The 26,343-nt window shown below is 32.9% G+C and overlaps 1 protein-coding gene across 2 annotated transcripts in view; it reads left to right on the top strand.

The window, feature by feature from the left end:
* The first annotated feature begins 1,392 nt into the window (after positions 1 to 1,392).
* Positions 1,393 to 26,343, top strand: part of LOC119767059 (gonadotropin-releasing hormone II receptor-like) — a 136,594-nt gene continuing 111,643 nt past the window's right edge. Inside the window, exons 1-3 of one of the 2 annotated variants that reach the window (XM_038254489.1) lie at positions 1,393 to 1,590; positions 21,579 to 21,782; positions 21,838 to 21,961. In XM_038254489.1, the coding sequence (XP_038110417.1) occupies positions 21,643 to 21,782; positions 21,838 to 21,961 (264 nt within the window). In that variant the 5' untranslated portion in view covers positions 1,393 to 1,590; positions 21,579 to 21,642. The other variant, XM_038254488.1, reaches the window with a different exon arrangement.

The raw sequence follows: 26,343 nt of genomic DNA on the forward strand, positions 1-26,343 counted from the left end.
TCTCCATATTTAATGTCATCCCTCGTCTCCCCAAAAAAAAAACACATGCATGAGTCCTTGTGGGCAATGACCCCTCACAAAACTTACCAGAGCCACCCGCCCCCAGAAACCGAACGGTCGAAAATCCACTCATAAAACTACAAAATTGATTTGTATTTCTTCGATAATCTCTTCGAAAATAAATACACAAACAAATTTCACCAATCAGCTGGTCAGCACGTCAAAACTTGTCTGTTTTGTTTCCAAGCGTTACTGGTCGACTTTGAAAAAGTAACGCAACTTATCGTCTTTATACACGGATCACAGCGTCGTGAACTAGTTCATAACTTTATGAAGTGCATATCATGATTTCATGATTTTTGTACCATGATTTCATGAATTTGTTCACGTTTCCATGAACATTGAACACGTTTGTTTGCTAAATTCGTGATTTTTTGTTCATGGCTAGGGGAACGCTTTTTTTTTGCGTGTAAGCTATGTCCGGATCCATCACCCGACCCATCGTTGGTTAGTTAATGAGTTTTTTGAAGATCTGGCAACGCTCAGTTTCAAGTTATGACCGCTTAAGTGACATTTGTGTATTATTTTTTTTATTGAGAAATAGATGGAATTTGTGTCCAAACCCATCATATCACCAAATGTTGGTAAAAAGTGAGGAAGGCACCAACCACATAGGTGGATTTAATTAGTTTTTATTGTAAATTGGCTATCTTTGCCATTTTTCGATACACCTTTGTTTTAATATCATTCAACGAACAAATTCATATGAGCTCTGCCCCTGATCGCATAAATGTCCCATATGCATTTTCATCGCTTTTGAGTTATTGATGCAGTTTAGTTCAAAATCGTGTGCTCTTTCTGAAAAGCCTATAACATCCAGTACTTTGTTCTAGAAATCAGGAGGAAATCCAGTTTTTTCTCGAAAACTTAACACGTAGCCTTATGTGTGGGACAAACTTTAAATGCGTTTTTCTCAGGTTGCTGTTTTTGCATATGGGACATTTATGCGAACATGGGCAGTGAAGATGAAGGAGGATTACTAAACGTAACATACAGCGTGCATGCATAAAGGCATGATCACGACTTAGTGTATGTGGTAGTGATTATTTGGAAAACATTCAACGAAATCTACTCGCGTAGGAGAAACGTGTCTTTTTTCGACCCATTTAAAAAAGTATTGTTTTTTCCTAGTCATGAACTTATTATTGTATTTTTTTTTCAGTACAGATTGGTTTGATTTAAAAAAGTAAAAGCTGGACAGGAATAACCGATATTACTCCTCCATGCCTGACTCATATTAATTGTATGTGCAAACATGATTAGTTCACCTAAAGCTCAATCCAACTGATGCGCTCTCTTTCGGCTTTATTCAAACAACGTCCCGAGAGGCTGATAGGTTTTTTTTTTCTTTCGCGCGAACTCTTGCCCCGCTCTACACTACTAGAGTGTCTCAATCACTGATAACAATTGTTTCATGGTAGGCAATACAAATATTGAAGTGAAAATAAATGTTCGAAAATTGCAATCATGCAGGGATAGTTACTTCATCTTCAGTAAGAAGTTCTCTCAAAGCCAGGCTGGAGGCAAAAGGTTTGCGAGTTTTCTTTCAATATTTGAAGTATTTTAAATCTATTTGGTTTACTGAACACGTTTGAAACGGACGGAGAGTGCTCACGAAACACCTCATCTAACTCACTCTCTCTCGCTCTTTTGAAACCGTCACAGAAAATATCCTCAGGATAACTGAACTTGAGAAAATGTGAAAGATTGTCCACAGCGTTGTCCTTTGAGATAGTTATTTACACCAATTCTTGTGTTGTATTGACTGTATATAATCGAATAATGTTGTATGTGTGAATCAAGATTGATTATCAATGTTTGTACTGCGCAAAACGTATCAGGCTAAAACTCATGTGTTCGTACCTTCTTCAAATTAACAACTTGACCACCGAACGAGATGGATGCAAATAAAGCATACCATTTTTAATATTTTGAAATCAAAAGTGATAACAGAAAAGGTGCGAATCAAAATGTTATATTCAAAACGAGGAAAAAATAGTGGCCACATATCAATTGTGGAATATAACAAGTGCTGAAATTTGAAATATTTTTAGAAATGTCAGTTCAGATATTCAAACAACCGTCATGGTGTTCAACTTGTGAAAAGATTCGAAAAATAAATGCTAGTTGTTCGAATTGAATTTTTTGAGCTGTTCAAACAGTAAGTAAATATCAGCTATAATAACTTAACGGGATAACGTGACTGTAGTTGAATATATAACAAAATTATGATTTGTGTCAATAATCGCAGTATATAAGCTCTAATAACTGTATCGAATGTAACTTTTTTGCTTCCTTCATAAGATAACTAGCGATCGGTTATTTTGATTGCGTACGAGTTTTTCAAAATCAAATTATTCGCTCTACAGCATTGCCTTGGCGTTCTCGATTGCGAGATTCCTACTCGAAACTTAGTGTCCGAAGGCTTGATTGTTGAGGCAATTGCAAACCTCTTTTAACACCTAAGCTTCCATCCACCCCGGGATTCGAACTGACGACCTTTGGATTGTGAGTCCAACTGCCTACCAGCGACTCCACCGAGACAGGACCCAGGGAGACGACTCCTACACCTGGACTGAGCTAACGAGCTAACCTTTTTTTTAGACCGGGACCAACATTTACTTCCCCGTCCGACGGAAGGCGTGGTCAGGCAACTCGTCTCGAAAAATGCCACCGGGACCGTCTGGGATCGAACCCAGGCCGACCACGCTTACCTCTACACCAAGGTCCCGGCCCTTATTGAAGCATTTTTTTTTTCTAAATCTACGATCTATCCATAGAACCATTACTTATTGATAGAAATATGAAACAATTATTAAATTTTACAAAAAAGAAAAAAAAACACTTTAATTAACATTGTGCAGCACAAAAATCTGGTAAAAATATTATCAATTTGCAACACTATTTTCTATTAGGGCAGCGATTCTCAACCTTCTTCTAGGCTGGTACGCTGTATTAGGGATTTGAAAATGTTTTCAGTAAGGTTGCTCGGGAACTGAAAGTGATGTAATTTTTGCTAATGGAACCATTGTTTTAAAATTTTGCCTGGCACATTCCATAGATCCCTGAGCGCGGTTTGGTTACCCTCCAACTTCCCACCCTCCAGATATTTTAAACGGATCTTTACCCTCCACCCTCCAAGTTTCTAAGCAACTTTTTCAAAACGGCGTATGTTTTATTTGAATTAATATCCATACAACTTCTTGAAAAGTTACTCCTGGTCAAAAAATTTATGTTTGAGAGCTCTCCGAAGAATTCACTCGATCAATAGCATAGCATAGCATAGCATAGCATAGCATAGCATAACGGGTCTGCACCACGCTGTAGGGGGTGCCACAATGGTCAATTCAATATTCTTAGACAATTTGATTGCTGCCCGGTACAACCAAGAATATCTAAGAACGTAAATTTACACACTGTGCTCCAAGGCTACGCCCATACAGTCCCGTGGGGATTTGGGAGGATGTTTTGTTGTTCACTAGTGGCAAAAGTGCAGGGAACCCATGCGACTTTTAAAAGTGAACGGAATATTTTTGGGAGGTTTGGAATGGGGGTTAGGGGAATTCCATCGGGCCGATGAAAATGGTTGAGTGCGTAATGTATTTAATGATTTGAATGTTTGTAAGTGTAAATGTGAGTCTGTAGTGTATTATCTAATAAGCATATAGTTTTGTAATAATGATAAATAATAAATAAAATAAATATAGTAAATAAAATAAATATAATAAATATAATAAATACAATCAAGATGATTCCAGGAAGCTGTAAAAAAAAACAGTTATTTAAAATATAAATGCTCCAGATGGTTCCCATGCTGTTTTAGAAAGTTTCGTTAATTTAAGCAGTTTGATCATATATGGTATGAGGAGATGGTATATTACAGGAAAGGAATAGGATAAGGAATAATATGAACATTTAAAAAAATCATATAGTGAGTAGACAAATTTACATGTAGACATTTGATTTAAAATAATTCCAGGAAGCTGTAAAAAATGAAAATAATAAAGACACAAGAATCCTAAAACGCGGCTTCGCACCTTCCACATAATTCGACATGAACACAATCACGAATACAGCACAAAAAGAACGGTGCCAACCCGGATTCCCTAGATGCCAAAGCGACGTGCGAAATTTGCGGGGTTGCCCTGGAGTGCACGAAAACTAGCAATTTGAAGCGGCATCTGGCGCTGTTGCATCCGGTTGAGATGACCAGAATCCATGAAGAACCAGTCGCGCCGTCCAGAAAAATGAGGAAAGTTGTAGTAGAGATTGACGAACAGTTCTATCTGTTTGATACCCATATTGCCCCAACTCTTACGGTCCGGCAAATGTCCCCCCATCGGAACATCCGCGGGGCCTCCGGCCACTCCGGATTGTGGCCACTACTGCCGAAATGTCAAATTTCATGTCCGGTATCAAAAACCATAAAGTTTGATACCCATATTGCCCCAACTCTTACGGTCCGGCAAATGTCCCCCCATCGGAACATCCGCGAGGCCTCCGGCCACTCCGGATTGTGGCCACTACTGCCGAAATGTCAAATTTCATGTCCGGTATCAAAAACCATAAAGTTTGATACCCATATTGCCCCAACTCTTACGGTCCGGCAAATGTCCCCCCATCGGAACATCCGCGAGGCCTCCGGCCACTCCGGATTGTGGCCACTACTGCCGAAATGTCAAATTTCATGTCCGGTATCAAAAACCATAAAGTTTGATACCCATATTGCCCCAACTCTTACGGTCCGGCAAATGTCCCCCCATCGGAACATCCGCGAGGCCTCCGGCCACTCCGGATTGTGGTCACTACTGCCGAAATGTCAAATTTCATGTCCGGTATCAAAAACCATAAAGTTTGATACCCATATTGCCCCAACTCTTACGGTCCGGCAAATGTCCCCCCATCGGAACATCCGCGGGGCCTCCGGCCACTCCAGTCCAGGTGGTGGCCAGTTCCAATGATCGACTCCCGCGACTGGCATGCCTTAGCTGGTCCTTGCCTCCAAGCCATCTGCTCCCGGACCTCCAGGCCGTCTGCTACCGGGCCACCAGGCCATCTGTTTCTGATGTGTTCTCGTCGACGTCCAGCAATAGAATGAATTATCGGGACCGACCGAGCCGAGTTTTGTTGGCTCGTCGACGATCCGAAAATTATGAGGTGGAGTGGGGGTGATTTTAGATACATCAATCTCACGTCTCTCGATTGACTGATTGGGAAACGTTCGTTCATCCAACCAGCGTGCACCAAAAAGAGGGGAAATTTGCCGAGAGGGGAATTCGTCACGTAACGTTTTCGCTTCGCGAAAATTTTGGATTGACACCACGTATAGAAACCTTAGGACAAAGTTCTTTGTCAAAAAAAAAAAAAAATATTTAAGATCAATCTGAAATACTTTAAATCCTAGAAGTCTTGAAATACTTGAAATAGGTACTTAAATACATGAAATACTTTGAAAACTTGAAATACTTGCAATACTTAAAATCCACAAAATACTTTACAAACTTGAAGCTCTTGAAACACATGATGTTATTATTACACTTTAAATCCTTGAAATAATTAAAATCAATTTGAAATAATTGAAACAATTTAAAAAATAGAGCATTTTAATTATTTAAAAAACTAAAACTAATTGGATAAACAATATTTGAATAAGTTGGAATACATGATATACATACAATATTTGAAATACTTGAAGCACTTTAAATCCTTGAAAACTTTAAAAAACTTGATACACTCGTATACCTGAAATACCTTAAATATAAAAATTACTCGTAATATTTAAAATCAACTCAACATACTTCAAACTATTGAAATGCTTAAAATGATTGAAATTAATAAAAATCTTAGAAAGGAATGATTCATTCGTTGAAAAGCGAAATGTGATTAATCTGTTAATTAATTGTATGTTTGAAAGTAAAAACGGTAAATTAGGCAAATTATTAATCTAAATCGCTCCCAAAAGCCCATTGATTAAAAACTTTAATTTATCCATCGCTGATGTAACATTACAAGTGTGGGTAGTCGTGCTGCTTGAAACATAACTTAGCCATCGATAGCGGAACAGGGCGGTTGGTGGTGGTGTTGTTGCAAGAGATTTTTCTGCAATCGATCGAGTGAATTCTTCGGAGAGCTCTCAAACATATATTTTTTGACCAGGAGTAACATTTCAAGAAGTTTTATGAATATTAATTCATATAAAACATACGCCGTTTTGAAAAAGTTGCTTAGAAACTTGGAGGGTGGAGGGTAAAGATCCGTTTAAAATATCTGGAGGGTGGGAAGTTGGAGGGTAACTAAACCGCGCTAGATCCCTGAACGTTTGACACCCATTTTTGAAATTATGAGAGTTGTTCACAAGCGGAGCGAATAAACCGCCAATGATTCAACGAGATTTTTGCTAAAAAAAAGATTAAAGAACTTTTTAACACTTCTGGAAAAATTAATACAGTGTTGCTACAAGAAAAAAGCATGATATTTTTCCCATGATTTTTTTTTAAACATCTATCGGCCCATTTTTGAGAACTTTTTATTTTTCCTTTTTTTAGGAGGTTCTTTTCCATCGCAGCGGTCTGTCAGGCTCCAATACAGAGGAGACTTTTTTTCTGACTACCATCACAGAGGTCTTTCAGGCTCCAACACAGACGAGACTTTTTTTTCTGACTACCATCACAGAGGTCTGTCAGGCTCCAACACAGAGGAGACTTTCTTCTGACTATTGTCGCAGAGGTCTGTCAGGCTCCAACACAGAAGAGACTTCAAAAATAACTATGACCTGGGATGGGATAAACAAAGAGAAAAAAACCTATTGTCAAACTAAACCACTTTCAACATGGCCGCTTCTGTCAACCTAAACCAGTCCTTTCTTATGAGGAGAAAATGAGAAGTATTGTAATTTGAGTTGAAAAAATAAAAATAAAACGAATTTAAATCCATTTCACAAATAATTGTAAATTGCATTAATAGATTGATTAAAATATTTTCAATTGAAAGGCATTTATTTCTATCGTACACCGAATGTTGACTTATCAGCATTTTCATTTTAAAAAACAATACATTTCATGAACCGACTATTCTTTTGCCCATTTAAAACTCTTGTTATTTTTTTTGCGCGTTACATAGAAATGTCATCTAAATTGAACAATGATAAACCTGTGTTTCCCATGAAATTAAAATGTGGCGTGAAGAAACAACATTGTAGAACTGGATTAAAAAAGCAAACAAAAATAATGGCCACAGTTTAGCCTATTTAATTTTTTTGGCACTTTTTTATTTCAACACATTGCCACAAATTGAAAAACAAACTTTTATGCTCTTTGAAGTGAATGAATTGGTACAAATTTGAATTTTTGCCAGCCATTTCTTTCGATTCTGACACCTTAGGGCGTGCGACCTAAGGAATGTTAACTTTCTTTAAAGTTGAGTAAAAATTGCCGTTGAATTCGACGTGCTCCTCTTTGGAGAACTGGGAAAGATTTATTTACTTTATTTGCGTAACGGGACAACGACAGGAGCAGATCAAAAAAAAAATCTCCCCTCCCATTTAATGACTTGCAGGCTCGCTTGCAGGCTTTTTAGGATTTTTTTAGATTGATGTAAGAAAACGCATTGAAATCGTATTGCATTTTTCACATCCAAATGAAAATGAAAAATCTTTCGTATAAAAAACACATTAAAAATTGAAGAAATAAACATTTTTGACTCATCTTTGATTTGCCAACCATTTCAAGTAATTTGTATCCGGCAGCTCCTTATGAACGGATCCACCGTAAAACGATGGAATATAAACTCAGGATTCTCCACCCACGTCCAACCGCAAATTTTAACAGCCAACAGAAACTAAACAACAAGTCACCCACATGCTTGAGCACTGAGTTGAAAAACATCATCAAGAAAATTTGAATTGTCAAGCTATCTGAATCACAGATTGCTTGATATTTGTTTAAGAACACGAATTTTCTTGCAAAAAACAGAAGAAGAATACAAACGTAAACACTCAATAAGAAGACTCTATCTAGCCGTCCCGTCCCAGACTATGACTAATCAATAATAACGGCAAAAAACGTTACTCAAATCAAATTTCAAAGCAAAACATTGATTGTCAATTTCTGCATAAATCTATAAAATTTTCATTAGAATTCTGAAACGATAGTTTTCAATTTCCACAGCATCAAGCAACAATCTAATATTGCATCAAATTCACAGTAAAAATTGATCGTCAGTAATAACAACAATCAGATCTTCAATCAAATGAGAACTAAACATTTCTTCATTAACCATAAAATTAATAACCAAATTTTGCATCTACTTCAAAACAAAACATTGGTCATCAATTATAAACATAAACCTTAATATAAACAATCAAATATTGCGTCAAATTTAAAACTCAAAATTGTCCATCATATAACCACAATCAAATATTGCATCAAATTTAAAACTGAAAAAATACCGTCCCATAATAAAAACACTTAAATTCAGAAAAAAAAATCTTGGCCTTCGATTGCAACATCAAAAGGCAAATCTATCATCATATTCAAAAGAATCATTGGTTTCCGATTACCGTAATCTGGGGTGAATCGGGACTACTGTCTGAATAGGGACAGCAGTTTTTAGAGCACTTAAAGCTTTTAAATTTGGATATGGATGTATACATTTTGTTGGCCTGAATCTGTTCTAACCGAAACCAACCAGAAAAATCAAAATATTGTGCTCCAACATGGTAAAAACTGCTGTCCCAATTCGCCTCATGTGTCCCGATTGATCCCAGTTTACGGTACCATAATATCATCAAACCTTGTGTCTTACTCGAAACAAAATATTGGTTTCCATTCATCGTAAAAATAAGCAAATTTTTTATCTAATCATAACAAAATATTGGTGTTAAATTCCCTCAACAACAATCAAATCTTTCATCAAATCAAAATTAATCCTTTGTAATTTGTGATTTTATTGGACTTTGCATCAAGTCATTACCACAACAAGCATATCTTTCATTAAATTCAAAACAAAACTGACAAGAAGCAAATATTCATCTTATTCAAAAATGAACATTGGCCTTCAATTACCAGAATAACGATCATCCAATCAAAAATAAAACGTATTGATCATCAATGATAACAACAATCCATAACAATTAAATTTTGCATCAAATTCAAAGCAAAACATTGATCGTCAATTAAAATAACAACAATCAAATTGAAATAACACATTTGATTTCAATTACCAAAACAACAACTAAATTAAAAACAAATTATCTACCTTCAATCGCAAACTAATCATCCATCAAATTCAAATCGAAATATTGGTTTTCAATTTCCATAATCTTGTCAAATCTTGTGTCATATTATAAACAAAATATTTATTTTCAGCAATCACAAAAATAAGAAAAAAAAACTAACCTAATCCACCTATGTGGTTGATGCCTTCCTCACTTTTTACCAAAAATGGGTAATATGAGTGGTTTGGACACCCATTTCAGCTTTTTTTAGATCCAGAAAAAAAAACACAGATATAACTTATGTGGTAATAACTCGAGACAGGGTTGCTAGATCTTCAATGTTTTGGACACTTTGGAAAGGCCTTTCAATTGCTTAACCAACGATGGGTCGGATGATGGATCCGGACATAGTTTACATACATTCAAGTGAGATCCGGCTTCAAAAAAGTACATAAATATCACTTAAGTGGTCATAACCGGAGACAGGGTGGCCAGATCTTCAATGTTTTGGACTCATTGGAAAGGCCTTTCAATTGCCTAACCAACGATGGGTCGGATGATGGATCCGGACATAGTTTACGTACATTTAAGTGAGATCCGGCTTCAACATTGTACATAAATATTACTTAAGTGGTCATAACTCGAGACAGGGTGGCCAGATCTTCAATGTTTCGGACTCATGGGAAAGGCCTTTCAATTACCTAACCAACGATGGGTCGGATGATGTATCCGGGCATAGTTTACATACATTCAAGTGAGATCCGGCTTCAAAAAGTACATAAATATCACTTAAGTGGTCATAACCGGAGACAGGGTGGCCAGATCTTCAATGTTTTGGACTCATTGGAAAGGCCTTTCAATTGCCTAACCAACGATGGATCGGATGATGGATCCGGACATAGTTTACGTACATTTAAGTGAGATCCGGCTTCAAAATTGTACATAAATATTACTTAAGTGGTCATAACTCGAGCCAGGTTTGCCAGATCTTCAATGTTTTGGACTCATTGGAAAGGCCTTTCAATTACCTAACCAACGATGGGTCGGATGATGGATCCGGACATAGTTTACGTACATTTAAGTGAGATCCGGCTTCAAAATTGTACATAAATATTACTTAAGTGGTCATAACTCGAGACAGGGTTGCCAGATCTTCAATGTTTTGGACTCATTGGAAAGGCCTTTCAATTACCTAACCAACGATGGGTCGGATGATGGATCCGGACATAGTTTACGTACATTTAAGTGAGATCCGGCTTCAAAATTGTACATAAATATTACTTAAGTGGTCATAACTCGAGACAGGGTTGCCAGATCTTCAATGTTTTGGACTCATTGGAAAGGCCTTTCAATTACCTAACCAACGATGGGTCGGATGGTGGATCCGGACATCGTTTACATGCATATAATTGAGATCCGGATATTTGTGAAAACACATTTTTATACATAACTTTTGAACTACTTATCGAAACTTCAAACAATTCAATAGCGATGTATGGGACCTTAAACCAAGTCGAATGCAACTAGTTCGATCAAAATCTGTTCAGCCAGAACTGAGAAAACTCAGTGAGAATTTTGGTCACATACATACATACACACACATACACATACACATACACACACACATACACACACACAGACATTTGTTCAATTTTTGATTCTGAGTCGATATGTATACGTGAAGGTGGGTCTAGGAGCTTTTAATAAAAAGTTCATTTTCAGAGCAGGATTATAGCCTTACCTCAGTGAGGAAGGCAAAATGCAATCTTATTCGTAACAAAACATTAGAGTTCAATTTCCACAACAACAGTTAATCATTGCATCAAATGAAAAAACAAAACATTGGTCATCGTCAATCATAACAACAACAATCGAATCTAAAGCAAAAATGTGTTTGTACAAAAACAATCAAATTTCGAGCAAATTATTTGCCTTCAAATTCCACCATAAACTTAAATAAAACATTGGTTTTCAATTATCACAACGAAAAGCCAAACTTTCTACTTCAAAACAAAACATTTGTTCCCAATATCACAACAACAAGCAAATCATTCATCAAATTCAAGATCGTCAATTATCGCAGATAGTTTTATGCCTTTTATCAATCTCAAATAAAAAGTTCAAGCTAAAATCTACCTGTTTCAAACCACAGGCAAAACAACAAAGCGAAACTTTGGACCTGCATCCTGGCAGGTAAGCAAAACTGTTGGATTTCACAACACAACAATTCAAGCAAAACAAATGATCACGTCTTATTCCACACAAAAAAAAAACGAAACTATTGGCACTACGCCCCCCGGGGCATGGCCTTCCTCTAACGTGGGATTTCTGCTCCAGCGCCTCTGACGAGACAGGAGAAACCGGGACCGACGTTTTACTTCACCATCCGATAGAAGCTCAGTGGATAAGGCGGGAATCGAACCCGCGTCTCATAGCATCATCGGGATCGGCAGCCGAAGCCGCTACCCCTGCGCCACGAGACCCACACAAACCAACCTCAAAACTGATTTGACAATAGTCTATACAAGTTAGGGGGACCAAGTCAGCCTTTTGAAAACTAAATAGTCCATAATTTGTGGAAAATTTGTGGAAAAATTGTGCAATAAAAATAAAATTTGTGCACTGAACTTTTGAGAAGATATTAACAAATCAAATTTTTACCTACAAGTTGGGCGGACCAAGTCGTTACTTTCAAAAACCAAAAACGTCATAATTTGTGGAAAATTTGTGGACAATTTGTGACACTATTAAAAAAATTGTGCCTTTTCAAAAACCATGGAAAATTCAAATTTTCGATTTTTACCTACAAGTTGGGTGGAGCATATGACCCCCCTTAAAACCCAAGTATGGCAAATGGTAGAGAAAATTTGTGCAAAATTTGTAGTATAGTTTTCAAAATTTGTTCTTATTTGTGCTTTATGTTATTTTCGAAATAAAGTTTATGTTTTTCAAATAACACATGTCACGCCATTCACTATGCAACATATGCAGCAAGTCGCGCGACACAGAGCTCTGTTTCCCAAAGGGTGGGTTGTAGCACGCGGGTTGCATAACTTCCGGCAGATTACGCAGGTGTTCAGGTAAAGGAAACTAACATTTTGTAAATATTATTACCTTTTCCATAGGAAATTCAACCAAAACTAAGTATAACTCTAAAATTTATATGAAAAGTGAGAAAATATACAAAATTAGAAAGTTGTATTGTTTTCTGTTTGGTTCTGTTTTGGTTTATTTGATCATTTTAATGTTTACACTTTTGCACAAAACCAATGATCAGTTTTTGTACGCAAATAATCATAACATAAATTGGTTTCTTGTTAAGCCAATTATTGCATAAACTGCTCTTGAGATATATCAGATTTAAAATTATTTCATAAATAATAATAAATAAACAAAAACTTGTTCCGAAGCAAATGTGGTAATGGATATTTGAGATCATGATGGCCACAATATCTCTTGTAAACTGATGTAAATCTGCTCAAAGAAAAAGATCAAAACAAAAAAAATGTGTACAGAATTATAATGAAATAGAATATTTATAATTATCGTGCCAAATTAAAAAAAAAAAAACGAACAAGCAAGTGGACCATAATTCGACTACAGGCCACAGTGCCAAAGTCCAAAATGTGCGATTTAAAGATTCTCTTAAAAATTATTATATTACATTTTAATTTGATCCTCGGTCCCAACCTGGTCGCAGTACCTAATAGGACCTAATAAAAATAAGTTATGAAAAAAAAATAACAAGGCAATATTCATGAAGGTTAGGGTGGTCCAAATCCGGACTTTTTGGGGCTACCCCCTGAAATCAAAGATTGACCCATCACTAGGCTAAATTCCAAATTTGAGCTAATTCTGACCACGGGAACCCCTCCCTCCAATCGCTTAAAGTTTGTATGGGAAAAATCGTCAAAATGTATGGAGAAAAGCAACTGTTTTACTTTTTTTACCTGTGGAAGGTGCCATAATTATCCGATTCTTACCATTTCTCTAATGTAGAACCTTCATTAAATTTAGAACAACTTTCCCGAAGACACAATATTTTTAGGATTTTTTCCTGCGAAGTTATTAGCGCCCAAAACTGGCCATTTTTGCGCGGTCAGCTGTAAGGGGCTACCTAACAACGATGTTTATTTCCAATTCGTACACGCACGTATTTTTTTTTGAATTAAATATACTTTATTGAATCTTTCTTATAATAATTACATTTGGTTTACATAATAAGTGGTCAGCTGTGGCTCTTCAGCTTTAGTTTGCTTTTCGTGATTTAAACACTGTTCATTTTTATAACTTTTAAAGTATATGATTTATCATTTTTGTAACACTAGGTACAATGAGGAAAAAAAAAATGTTAAGAAAACATAACCTAACCTAAAACTAACTTAATCTTACCATAAACTAAACCAATCCTTGAATCAAGGGGTATTCAGATATAGCACATTTTTCCCTGAATTTCAAACATTTTTCTTGAATCTTCTGATCCAACATTTTAACTTCTGCTAATTCATGAACCTCACTTGATCTTGTCCAGCCAGGAACATTCAAAACCATTTTGAGTACCTTGTTTTGGACACGCTGGAGCTTCAATTTATGAGTTCTAGCGCAACACTCCCAAACAGGTACTGCATACTCAATAACGGGGTAAATTATTTGTTTGTAAACTGCTAACTTATTTTTCAAAGATAGCTTTGATTTTCTGTTAATTAAAGGATACAAACACCTGATGAGAATGCTGCACTTGTTCAATATTTTATCTACATGCTGCCGAAACAAAAGTTTCGAGTCAAGTATGAGACCTAAATAGACAACTTCCTTTGACCAGGGTATCGAAACATCATTCATTTTAATCAAAACATCATCCTTTGGGACAAATCTGGCCGATTTGGAAAGTGGAAAAATGATGGTTTGAGTTTTGGCTGCATTTATGCGAATTTTCCAGTCGCCAAAGTATTCGGAAAGAACGTCAAGACCCTTCTGAAGACGGCCAACTAAATATCTGGTTATTTTACCCTTATAAATAACGGCAGTGTCATCAGCAAAAAGTGACAACACACCATTACCAGGAAGAGTAGGCAAATCAGATGTAAAAATATTGTACAGAAGTGGGCCAAGAATACTTCCTTGGGGAACCCCAGCATCAATGTTGAATAATCCAGAAGCAATCCCATTCAGAAAAACCCTGAACGATCTCTCCGAAAGATAGTGCTGGATAATTTTGATAAGATACATTGGAAAACCGTATAAATACAGTTTATGTATCAAACCATCATGCCAAACATTGTCAAAAGCCTTCTCAACATCCAACAAAGCCATAGCAGTTGATTTAGACTCAAGCTTGTTCTGCTTGATGATTTTAGTTACTCTCGTAAGCTGATGAGCAGTATTATGTCCCTTTCGGAAGCCAAACTGCTCGTTCAAAATTATATTATTATCGTTGGTAAAATCCAAAAGCCTTGAATAGATGACCTTCTCAAAGAGTTTGGACAGACTACTCAAAAGACTAATGGGACGATAACTTGTTGGCGATGTTGGATCTTTTGAGGCTTCAAAATTGGTATGACTTTGCCCAGCTTCCAATTGGTGGGGAAGTAACCAAGTTGCAAACATTTATTGAAAATATTGGCTAGATGTTGAAAGAACTGATCACTCTGTTTTTTCAACACCAGATTAAAATGTTATCAAAGCCTGGAGCTTTCATATTTTTCATTTGTTTAACTGCAACTTTGACTTCCTCACCAGAAACATGGGAATCTGCAGGAAATTCAAAGGTAGAGTCATTGATTGTTGAAATACTATTGGCAACTGATGTTTCTTTACGGCTGGTCATGGAAGCGCCAAGATTATGTGAACTAACAAAATGAAGCCCAAGTGCATTTGCCTTTTCCTCGGATGTAATCAAAGGAGAATCCTCAACAATAAGAGGAGGAATAGGCTTTGGTTTGTTTTTAAGAACTTTTGAAAGTTTCCAAAATGGTTTTGAATAATTCCCAAGCTGGCTTACATGTTTTGAAAATTCTTGATTTCTGATATTGTCAAGTCGGTCTTGTATGATTTTGTTCAAATTGTTCACTGAAATCTTTTGTCATAGTCCCCAGTCCGTTGATATTGTCTCCTATAAACATTCCTAAGTCTAATCAAGTGTTTAGTATCTACGTCAATATCAGTTACCTTAAAATTAACAGGAACCTCCCGAACGTTGGCAGCCTCTGCTTGGTTGATAGCCTGCTGGATCACCTCCAGCGAACGATCAATATCGGCAGAAGTTTCCGGGTGTTGATCATAGTCGATGTTGCTGTCGACCACTTGCTGAAACTGCTGCCAGTCAACGTTGTGGTAATCTTTCCGGGTTGGTTGCCGCTGCGGAGTAACGGAAGCTCCAACCTCCACAACCACCGGATAGTGATCAGAACTCAACTCTTCAAACACCTCAGGATGAGCCACGTTCTCAGCCATATTGGTAATGAAGAAGTCGATGATTGAGTGATTCCCAGACCGAGCCACCCTCGTTGGACGATCCGGACTCACAACGTTGTAGTATCCGTTTTGCAGATCGTTGTGCAGAATCACTCCGTTCCGATTCCTCCTGCTGTTGCCCCAAACTTCATGCTTCGCGTTGAGGTCACCAGCGATGATGTACTTTGCGCTCCGCCGTGTCAGCTTCTGGATATCGCTCTTCAGTTTTGCTGCTGAACCATCTCTGGCATTCACCTGACGTGGGCAGTATGCAGCAATGAAGAGTACTGGGCCAACCGAAGTGGGAATTTCCACTCCAACGGCCTCGATGATGTCCAGCTTAAAGTGTGGCAGCCGGCGTGGCTTGAGATCACGATGAACAGCGACAAGCACACCTCCTCCTCCAGAGGTGGTCCTATCGAGCTGCGTCGCGATCTTGTAGTTTTGCAGATAAACTTTTTCACCGGGCTTCAGATGAGTTTCCGTGATGGCAGCTACGTCGATCTCCTTCTCGCGAAGAAAATCCACCAGCTCTAAATTCTTCCTCCTAATGGAGCAAGCGTTCCAATTCAGCAGCTTGAGGGACCTACGATCCATACTGGATGACGAACGAGGTCAGCACTTCAATCTGCTGGGTCTTGGTTTTGCATCCACGCAGTGCAGCGGACATCTGTTTGAAAATATTGAGGAGTTCGGTTGAGGTGTAAAGATCATTACCATTTTCCTCAACTGCTGGTTCTTGGGTTGGTCTTGGCTCCTGGCTGAAGCCCGGTGGTGGCGGTCTCGGCTCCTGGCTGGAACCCGGCCGTGGATGATTCATCTCAGCTCTCTTCCTGGGATCCAACGGCAACGGTGCCAAGTTCGGGACCTGGCGTCGCGGTTGAAGAGGTGGAAAATTTTCCTCCACCAGGGCTGGAGGAGTTCTACGACGCTGAGGCTGATTCTTCGTCGATGCTTGCTGCCGAATTTTCACGAACTCAGCTCTCTTGGGGCACTTTCGGTCGGTTGACGAGTGCTCACCGTTGCAGTTGAGGCACTTCACCAGCGAATCTTGGATGCACTGGGATGTGATGTGCGCATCGGTACCACATTTGGCGCAACGACGCTTCAGGTGGCAGTTCTTACCTCCGTGCCCGAAACCCAGGCAGTTGAAGCATTGTGTGACGTCACGATGCACTGGTCGGTATCGCTCCCACGACACGATAATGTTGAAAACCGCTCGAATTGCCTTCAGCTCAGGAAGCGTCGTCGATCCCTTAGCCAAATGCAGCAGGTAGAGCTGGTCACGGTACTTGATGTCTTTGTTGCGTCGGCTCATTTTGTGCACGGCCAACACATCCAGTTTCAAAACTTTTAGCTCGGCAGCTAATTCCTCCACTGGCATGTCGTACAGACCTCTGACGACGATTTTGTACGGCTTATCCATGGCGACATCATGGGTAAAGTACTCCGCCTCGTTTTCGGTCAAGTAATCCTTGACCAGTTGATAGTGCTGCCTGGATTGCACCAGCACCTTAAATCCGTCCTGACACAGACGAATGTTGCCTAGGACTTTCCCAGACTTGATGAGTTCAACCAGCCCCGCTCGAAAGTCGATCGTTGCTGCTGATTGCCGCACATAAAAAGGAGGCAGTTTCTCCTTTCGCTGTTTCACTTCATTCTCCTTTGCTTCCGCTACCTGGTCCTCGTCAGGCAGTCCAGCAAACTTGTTGTTCTTCAATAGCTGCTCCTCGTGCGACGAAGAGTTCTCCTCCTCCTCATCCATCGGTACAGTACCGTCGCTCTTTTTCGTCTTTTTGCTGTTCGATGTCACTTCCAAAAGCACCTTCCTTTTGGAAATCCCCGGTTTTTGGCCATCAGTTGAGGCCTCAACCTTCCTTTTGGAAATTCCCACTTTTTTGCCTGCTTGAGCCGCAGGTAGGGCAATATTGCCGGCGTTTTGCGCCGGGACGCGACGAGTCATGTTGATTCAGACAACCTTCACCAACGAATGCTCGGATAACAATGCTGAGTACACGCACGTGCTCTCTCTCAGGTTCAAACTCTCTCACGAGCTTGCTCGCCTGCCTGCCTGTTTACCTACAAGCGCGCGCTGTTTCTCTGCTTGGACTTTTGTCGTCGTCGTCGTTTTCGTTTGATATCCGCTGCGTTTCTGGCATGTTAATTATAATTCCAGAGCAACATTTGAAAGGGGCGGTACGACATTGCTCTTACGGCCTTTCGTCCCATTTAAACGCGTGTAATGAAAGGCCGTAAGAGCAATGTCGTACCGCCCCTTTCAAATGTTGCTCTGGAATTTTCAACAAAAATAGTCGGTTTGTATTGAGATATAAAATCAAATGTAATATGTGAACAACAAAACGAAAAAAAACACAACAATAGATATCATATTATAAGAGCGTGTGAGAGAGAATACAAATTTGATGAATTAGTTCATCCATGAATCGTCATCTGTTCTGATCCAAACCTAATTGCAATCGCTTTGGATTTTAATTTATCTGCTTTTGTTACAAGAAATACCATGAAGTTTTTTTAGATAAAAAATGAAGGAATTTTCTTTAGATTTTTTTAAAAACTGAATCCAGAAGAGTATCTTAAAGGAAGGCCGCAACTGCAAGATCTGAAGGTTGTTAACGATTGTGCAGAAAGAGATGTTTCCTGAAACGAAAATTTTACAGGTAAACTGACAAAAAATGATAAACAGTTGCAATATTTGTTGCAGGTGGTCTAGGAACACAGAGAGAAATTTCCAGAAAGAATAAAAAAATAATGTTAGAGAGTATGAATGAAAATTTGGAGCAATAATTGTAAAATTGCCTTGATTTGTTCTGATTTGTACTAAAGTATATTTTTGTTGAAGCAAACTACCTAAAGGAACAACATTTGTATTACCTGAAGATTTTTTTTTCAAATAATTGAATCATTATCATGTTTCTTTAGCATATACGAAAAACTGCGTGTAGTGCTTGGAAAAACAAACAAACCCTGTTCTCATGACATTTGCTGTATTTTTTTAATTGAGCCTAAGCTGTCTTTTCTTTAAACTATTTTTTTCAGCGCAGTTTTTTTTTATTTTTGACATAATTTAAGAATTTATATGCTAAATATATCTCAAAACAATCCTGCTATTTTAGTTGAAAGTTATAATAAACATGCCAGAAACGCAGCGCAGCGGATAGCAAACGAAAACGACGACGACGACAAAAGTCCAAGCAGAGAAACAGCGCGCGCTTGTAGGTAAACAGGCAGGCAGGCGAGCAAGCTCGTGAGAGAGTTTGAACCTGAAAGAGAGCACGTGCGTGTACGAATTGAAATAAACATCGTTGTTAGGTAGCCCCTTACAGCTGGCCGCGCAAAAATGGCCAGTTTTGGGCGCTTATAACTTCGCGGGAAAAAATCCTGAAAATATTGTGTCTTCGGAAAAGTTGTTCTAAATTTAATGAAGGTTCTACATTTGTGAAATGGTAAGAATCGGATAATTATGGCGCCTTCCACAGGTAAAAAAGTAAAACAGTTGCTTTTCTCCATACATTTTGACGATTTTTCCCATACAAACTTTGATAGTAATTAACTATTCTGGGGTTAAATATATGAGACGAGCACATGGAGTCCTTTAGGGGGATTGCTCCATAGGGCGGCACACGTATCTACCCGGAGATTTCTCACACAAAGACAAACATTTCATACTCACGTGAACCACACTAATTTTCAACCAAAGACTACTATTTAGGATTTTAAATAAATAGGACAAACACAGCTTGATTGAGACCAAATTTTAACTTTTTATTTAGATTTTAAGACTTTCAATAATTTTAAGAACTTTTAGGGGTAATAAATTAAGGGAAAGACGGGGGAATCCAATTTTAACATGTATTTGTGTACGGTACTTGCATGCATGCGTTTTATCGTTGGGATCCTGATGCTCGGTGGCCGGCTTGTTGCGTCGCTGTCATGGCTGCTGCTGCTGGTCGGGTTCCGGAACAGGAGGGAACGAACGGCGGGTCCGGTTGGACCGCCGAGAGGGTGTCTTCTTCTTGGCTTCGCCCCAGAGGGCCACAGATTGGTGTCGGCGCGGTCTCAGAAGGAGACCGCCAAAACACGTGATCGCGGACCCTATTTGTAGCGGAGGGTCGAGTTCGCGGGTCCGGAGGGTGGTGCACGCGCGAAAGGGGGGGGGGGAAGTGGTCGATCCGAGCGAGGTACCACTGGGGGAGTCTTTGACTCGGGGGCTGGCCAACAGATTCGACGTTGTACCACTCGGCACTCAGCACCGCAGTGGTTCGTGCGGCCAGTCCCGACCACTTCACTTCACTGCAGGTTCTGTCTTTGCACCACGCTCGCTCGGATCCGTACGAGATGACTGGAGGGACCTAACTCGGTTAGGAATTTTTAACGTGTTGTGGTGTCCTTCTAACCGTCCGTGGTGCCGTCACACTCCGATCCGTACTTTTAGGCTAGTTGATTTTAATTTGTTGTGGCACTTCACTGTTTTGTAATCAACGTTTTTTTGTGTAAATTTTAATTAGATTTTTCAAATTCACACGCGAACTATTCTTCCCGTGTCGTGTGGTGACGGACGAACTTCGGGGCGATCACTGATCTTCACCACTCCGGACCGAAAAAGCAAAAGAGGCCGACACCATCGTCTGCGCCCGTATTTATGCGCCGCCTAGCTATTCCCTCCAGAACTGTTTCCTGTTTTGCCACAGGGATCGGTGACAGCTCGATGACACTGACGTACGGTGATGATGATGGTGTTTGTAGGGGTGGGGTGAACAATATTCATATGGGTTGGTGTCTCAGATACAAAAGGCCTTTTTCCCTAATGTCGACTATTTTTAATTGCATGGTAATTTTGAATAATAAATAAGTAATAAATAACAAATAACAAATAGATAAATAAATAATTTAATAAATAACAAAACTCCTAAATCTGACAGACACCAACCTGGACGCTCGATAAACATGAAATATCATATGTTCAAAGTGTAAACACAGAACAACAAATACTGCACATTTAAACATTTACTGACAATATATTACAATCTTCCTTTAATCAAGCTGGTTTGGTGTGGTTCGAGTATGATTTTATTGAAACCGATTTTCAAAAGGTTACAACTTTAAGCGATTGGAGGGAGGGGTTCCCGTGGTCAGAATGAGCTCAAATTTGGAATTTAGCCTAGTGATGGGTCAATCTTTGATTCCAGGGGGTAGCCCCAAAAATGTCCGGATTTGGACCACCCTAATGAAGGTGCACACTTTTTGTTGCGCTCTAAACTTATGAATTATATCAATCATATAATAAATACTCATTTAATAATTTATTACATATTCAATGCTGCAACCCATAATCCCTACACCCAGATCAGTCTAATGGTTGAATAATATAGGGTTAATGTAAGGCCGATTAAGTAGTTAATTCCTCCGTGCACTGAAATAGCACCTTTTAATTTTTTTAAAGGGACATGGGCCGAGCAGCACACAGAAAAAAAATCATGGTAATCGTACATCTGGGAAGGGGTAAATCTTTTTTGTAAAAAAAATGTGAAATTTTACCTCTGAAAATGTGTAATTTTACCACTTTTCTGTTGTAATGACGCTTTTTTCAGTCTAAATTGAGGTAAAATTACATTAAAAAGAAATAATGTTCAATCTTCCAAATTTACATATTTTTTTTTGTTGTACAGAAATTTATATGTAGAGCAAGGGTGGTTATGCACGCCTACATAAAACCAAAAAAAAAACGGGCAATTAATGGAGACCTAATTTACCATACAATTTTCTATACAATGTTATTCATTAGGTGAAACATTCTACGTATATAATTGTTTGCATACATTTTTATTTTCAGCGGACTCTTAAGTTGTAATGGTCAAACCGTTTAACTTTTATATAAGCTATAACAAAGTATTGCCATGGCTCAAAATTTCTTAACCCTTGGAATAAACGGTGAGCCAATTGACTGGGATTATGCAAATAAGTCTAGAAATGTTTCAGCTTTACCAATTGATATGCAGTTCAACCCTGGTCATCGCTTACAGATTGGAGTCTATAGGTAAATAAGTTAAACTTTTCTACTGAAAACATATTATATGATAAATTTATTATAGCATTCTTATGGTAGTATCGGCGATAGGAAACATCACAGTTTTAACATTGCTTATAAAACGAAGGCTCAAATCGCATACTCGTTTGGATATGATGTTAACGCACTTAGCAATAGCTGATTTATTGGTAAGAAAGTACAAATTATATATCAGATGCTGGTTAAAAAAAAAATATTTTGATAATTTTTGGATTTCTCATTCAAATCAACAAAGTAAAAACGGTTGCAATAAAATAGCGAAAAGATTTCGCTCATGTTTATATGGAAGCATCGAGATTTGTTTTGAAAACCTGGTTTTAACCAAAAACAGGCAAAAATATCTAAATATTGTGCAGTAAAAGGGTTAAAACAGCTGTCCCAAATTCGTCAAAGATGACAGTAAGGTTTGGTTTTGAAGTGCATGTTAATGAGTGTGTCTTTTCAATAAATTATAGTCAAATAATTATAGTATAGGTTCAAAATCGTGCGCCCTTCCAGAAAAGCTTACAACATTTAGTACTTTGTTCTAGAAATCAGGAGGAAATCCAGTTTTTTGCGTAAACTTAACACGTAGCCTTATGGGTGGGACAAACTTGAAATGCTTTTCTCTCAGCTTGCTGTTTTTGCAAATGGGACATTTATGCAAACATGGACAGGCTGCATACCATTCGAAAATAAAAATCAAAAAAATAATGAAGAATTTAAAAAATCCCTCGAATCAATGTCGTATCATCCATGAAGCATTTGACTGTATTATGTATGTATGTATGTATGTATGTATTATTATTATTATTATTATTATTATTATTATTATTATTATTATTATTATTATTATTATTATTATTATTATTATTATTATTATTATTATTATTATTATTATTATTATTATTATTATTATTATTATTATTATTATTATTATTATTATTATTATTATTATTATTATTATTATTATTATTATTATTATTATTATTATTATTATTATTATTATTATTATTATTATTATTATTATTATTATTATTATTATTATTATTATTATTATTATTATTATTATTATTATTATTATTATTATTATTATTATTATTATTATTATTATTATTATTATTATTATTATTATTATTATTATTATTATTATTATTATTATTATTATTATTATTATTATTATTATTATTATTATTATTATTATTATTATTATTATTATTATTATTATTATTATTATTATTATTATTATTATTATTATTATTATTATTATTATTATTATTATTATTATTATTATTATTATTATTATTATTATTATTATTATTATTATTATTATTATTATTATTATTATTATTATTATTATTATTATTATTATTATTATTATTATTATTATTATTATTATTATTATTATTATTATTATTATTATTATTATTATTATTATTATTATTATTATTATTATTATTATTATTATTATTATTATTATTATTATTATTATTATTATTATTATTATTATTATTATTATTATTATTATTATTATTATTATTATTATTATTATTATTATTATTATTATTATTATTATTATTATTATTATTATTATTATTATTATTATTATTATTATTATTATTATTATTATTATTATTATTATTATTATTATTATTATTATTATTATTATTATTATTATTATTATTATTATTATTATTATTATTATTATTATTATTATTATTATTATTATTATTATTATTATTATTATTATTATTATTATTATTATTATTATTATTATTATTATTATTATTATTATTATTATTATTATTATTATTATTATTATTATTATTATTATTATTATTATTATTATTATTATTATTATTATTATTATTATTATTATTATTATTATTATTATTATTATTATTATTATTATTATTATTATTATTATTATTATTATTATTATTATTATTATTATTATTATTATTATTATTATTATTATTATTATTATTATTATTATTATTATTATTATTATTATTATTATTATTATTATTATTATTATTATTATTATTATTATTATTATTATTATTATTATTATTATTATTATTATTATTATTATTATTATTATTATTATTATTATTATTATTATTATTATTATTATTATTATTATTATTATTATTATTATTATTATTATTATTATTATTATTATTATTATTATTATTATTATTATTATTATTATTATTATTATTATTATTATTATTATTATTATTATTATTATTATTATTATTATTATTATTATTATTATTATTATTATTATTATTATTATTATTATTATTATTATTATTATTATTATTATTATTATTATTATTATTATTATTATTATTATTATTATTATTATTATTATTATTATTATTATTATTATTATTATTATTATTATTATTATTATTATTATTATTATTATTATTATTATTATTATTATTATTATTATTATTATTATTATTATTATTATTATTATTATTATTATTATTATTATTATTATTATTATTATTATTATTATTATTATTATTATTATTATTATTATTATTATTATTATTATTATTATTATTATTATTATTATTATTATTATTATTATTATTATTATTATTATTATTATTATTATTATTATTATTATTATTATTATTATTATTATTATTATTATTATTATTATTATTATTATTATTATTATTATTATTATTATTATTATTATTATTATTATTATTATTATTATTATTATTATTATTATTATTATTATTATTATTATTATTATTATTATTATTATTATTATTATTATTATTATTATTATTATTATTATTATTATTATTATTATTATTATTATTATTATTATTATTATTATTATTATTATTATTATTATTATTATTATTATTATTATTATTATTATTATTATTATTATTATTATTATTATTATTATTATTATTATTATTATTATTATTATTATTATTATTATTATTATTATTATTATTATTATTATTATTATTATTATTATTATTATTATTATTATTATTATTATTATTATTATTATTATTATTATTATTATTATTATTATTATTATTATTATTATTATTATTATTATTATTATTATTATTATTATTATTATTATTATTATTATTATTATTATTATTATTATTATTATTATTATTATTATTATTATTATTATTATTATTATTATTATTATATATTATTATTATTATTATTATTATTATTATTATTATTATTATTATTATTATTATTATTATTATTATTATTATTATTATTATTATTATTATTATTATTATTATTATTATTATTATTATTATTATTATTATTATTATTATTATTATTATTATTATTATTATTATTATTATTATTATTATTATTATTATTATTATTATTATTATTATTATTATTATTATTATTATTATTATTATTATTATTATTATTATTATTATTATTATTATTATTATTATTATTATTATTATTATTATTATTATTATTATTATTATTATTATTATTATTATTATTATTATTATTATTATTATTATTATTATTATTATTATTATTATTATTATTATTATTATTATTATTATTATTATTATTATTATTATTATTATTATTATTATTATTATTATTATTATTATTATTATTATTATTATTATTATTATTATTATTATTATTATTATTATTATTATTATTATTATTATTATTATTATTATTATTATTATTATTATTATTATTATTATTATTATTATTATTATTATTATTATTATTATTATTATTATTATTATTATTATTATTATTATTATTATTATTATTATTATTATTATTATTATTATTATTATTATTATTATTATTATTATTATTATTATTATTATTATTATTATTATTATTATTATTATTATTATTATTATTATTATTATTATTATTATTATTATTATTATTATTATTATTATTATTATTATTATTATTATTATTATTATTATTATTATTATTATTATTATTATTATTATTATTATTATTATTATTATTATTATTATTATTATTATTATTATTATTATTATTATTATTATTATTATTATTATTATTATTATTATTATTATTATTATTATTATTATTATTATTATTATTATTATTATTATTATTATTATTATTATTATTATTATTATTATTATTATTATTATTATTATTATTATTATTATTATTATTATTATTATTATTATTATTATTATTATTATTATTATTATTATTATTATTATTATTATTATTATTATTATTATTATTATTATTATTATTATTATTATTATTATTATTATTATTATTATTATTATTATTATTATTATTATTATTATTATTATTATTATTATTATTATTATTATTATTATTATTATTATTATTATTATTATTATTATTATTATTATTATTATTATTATTATTATTATTATTATTATTATTATTATTATTATTATTATTATTATTATTATTATTATTATTATTATTATTATTATTATTATTATTATTATTATTATTATTATTATTATTATTA

Source organism: Culex quinquefasciatus, chromosome 2 (assembly GCF_015732765.1).
Source record: "Culex quinquefasciatus strain JHB chromosome 2, VPISU_Cqui_1.0_pri_paternal, whole genome shotgun sequence".
NCBI lineage: Eukaryota > Metazoa > Arthropoda > Insecta > Diptera > Culicidae > Culex > Culex quinquefasciatus.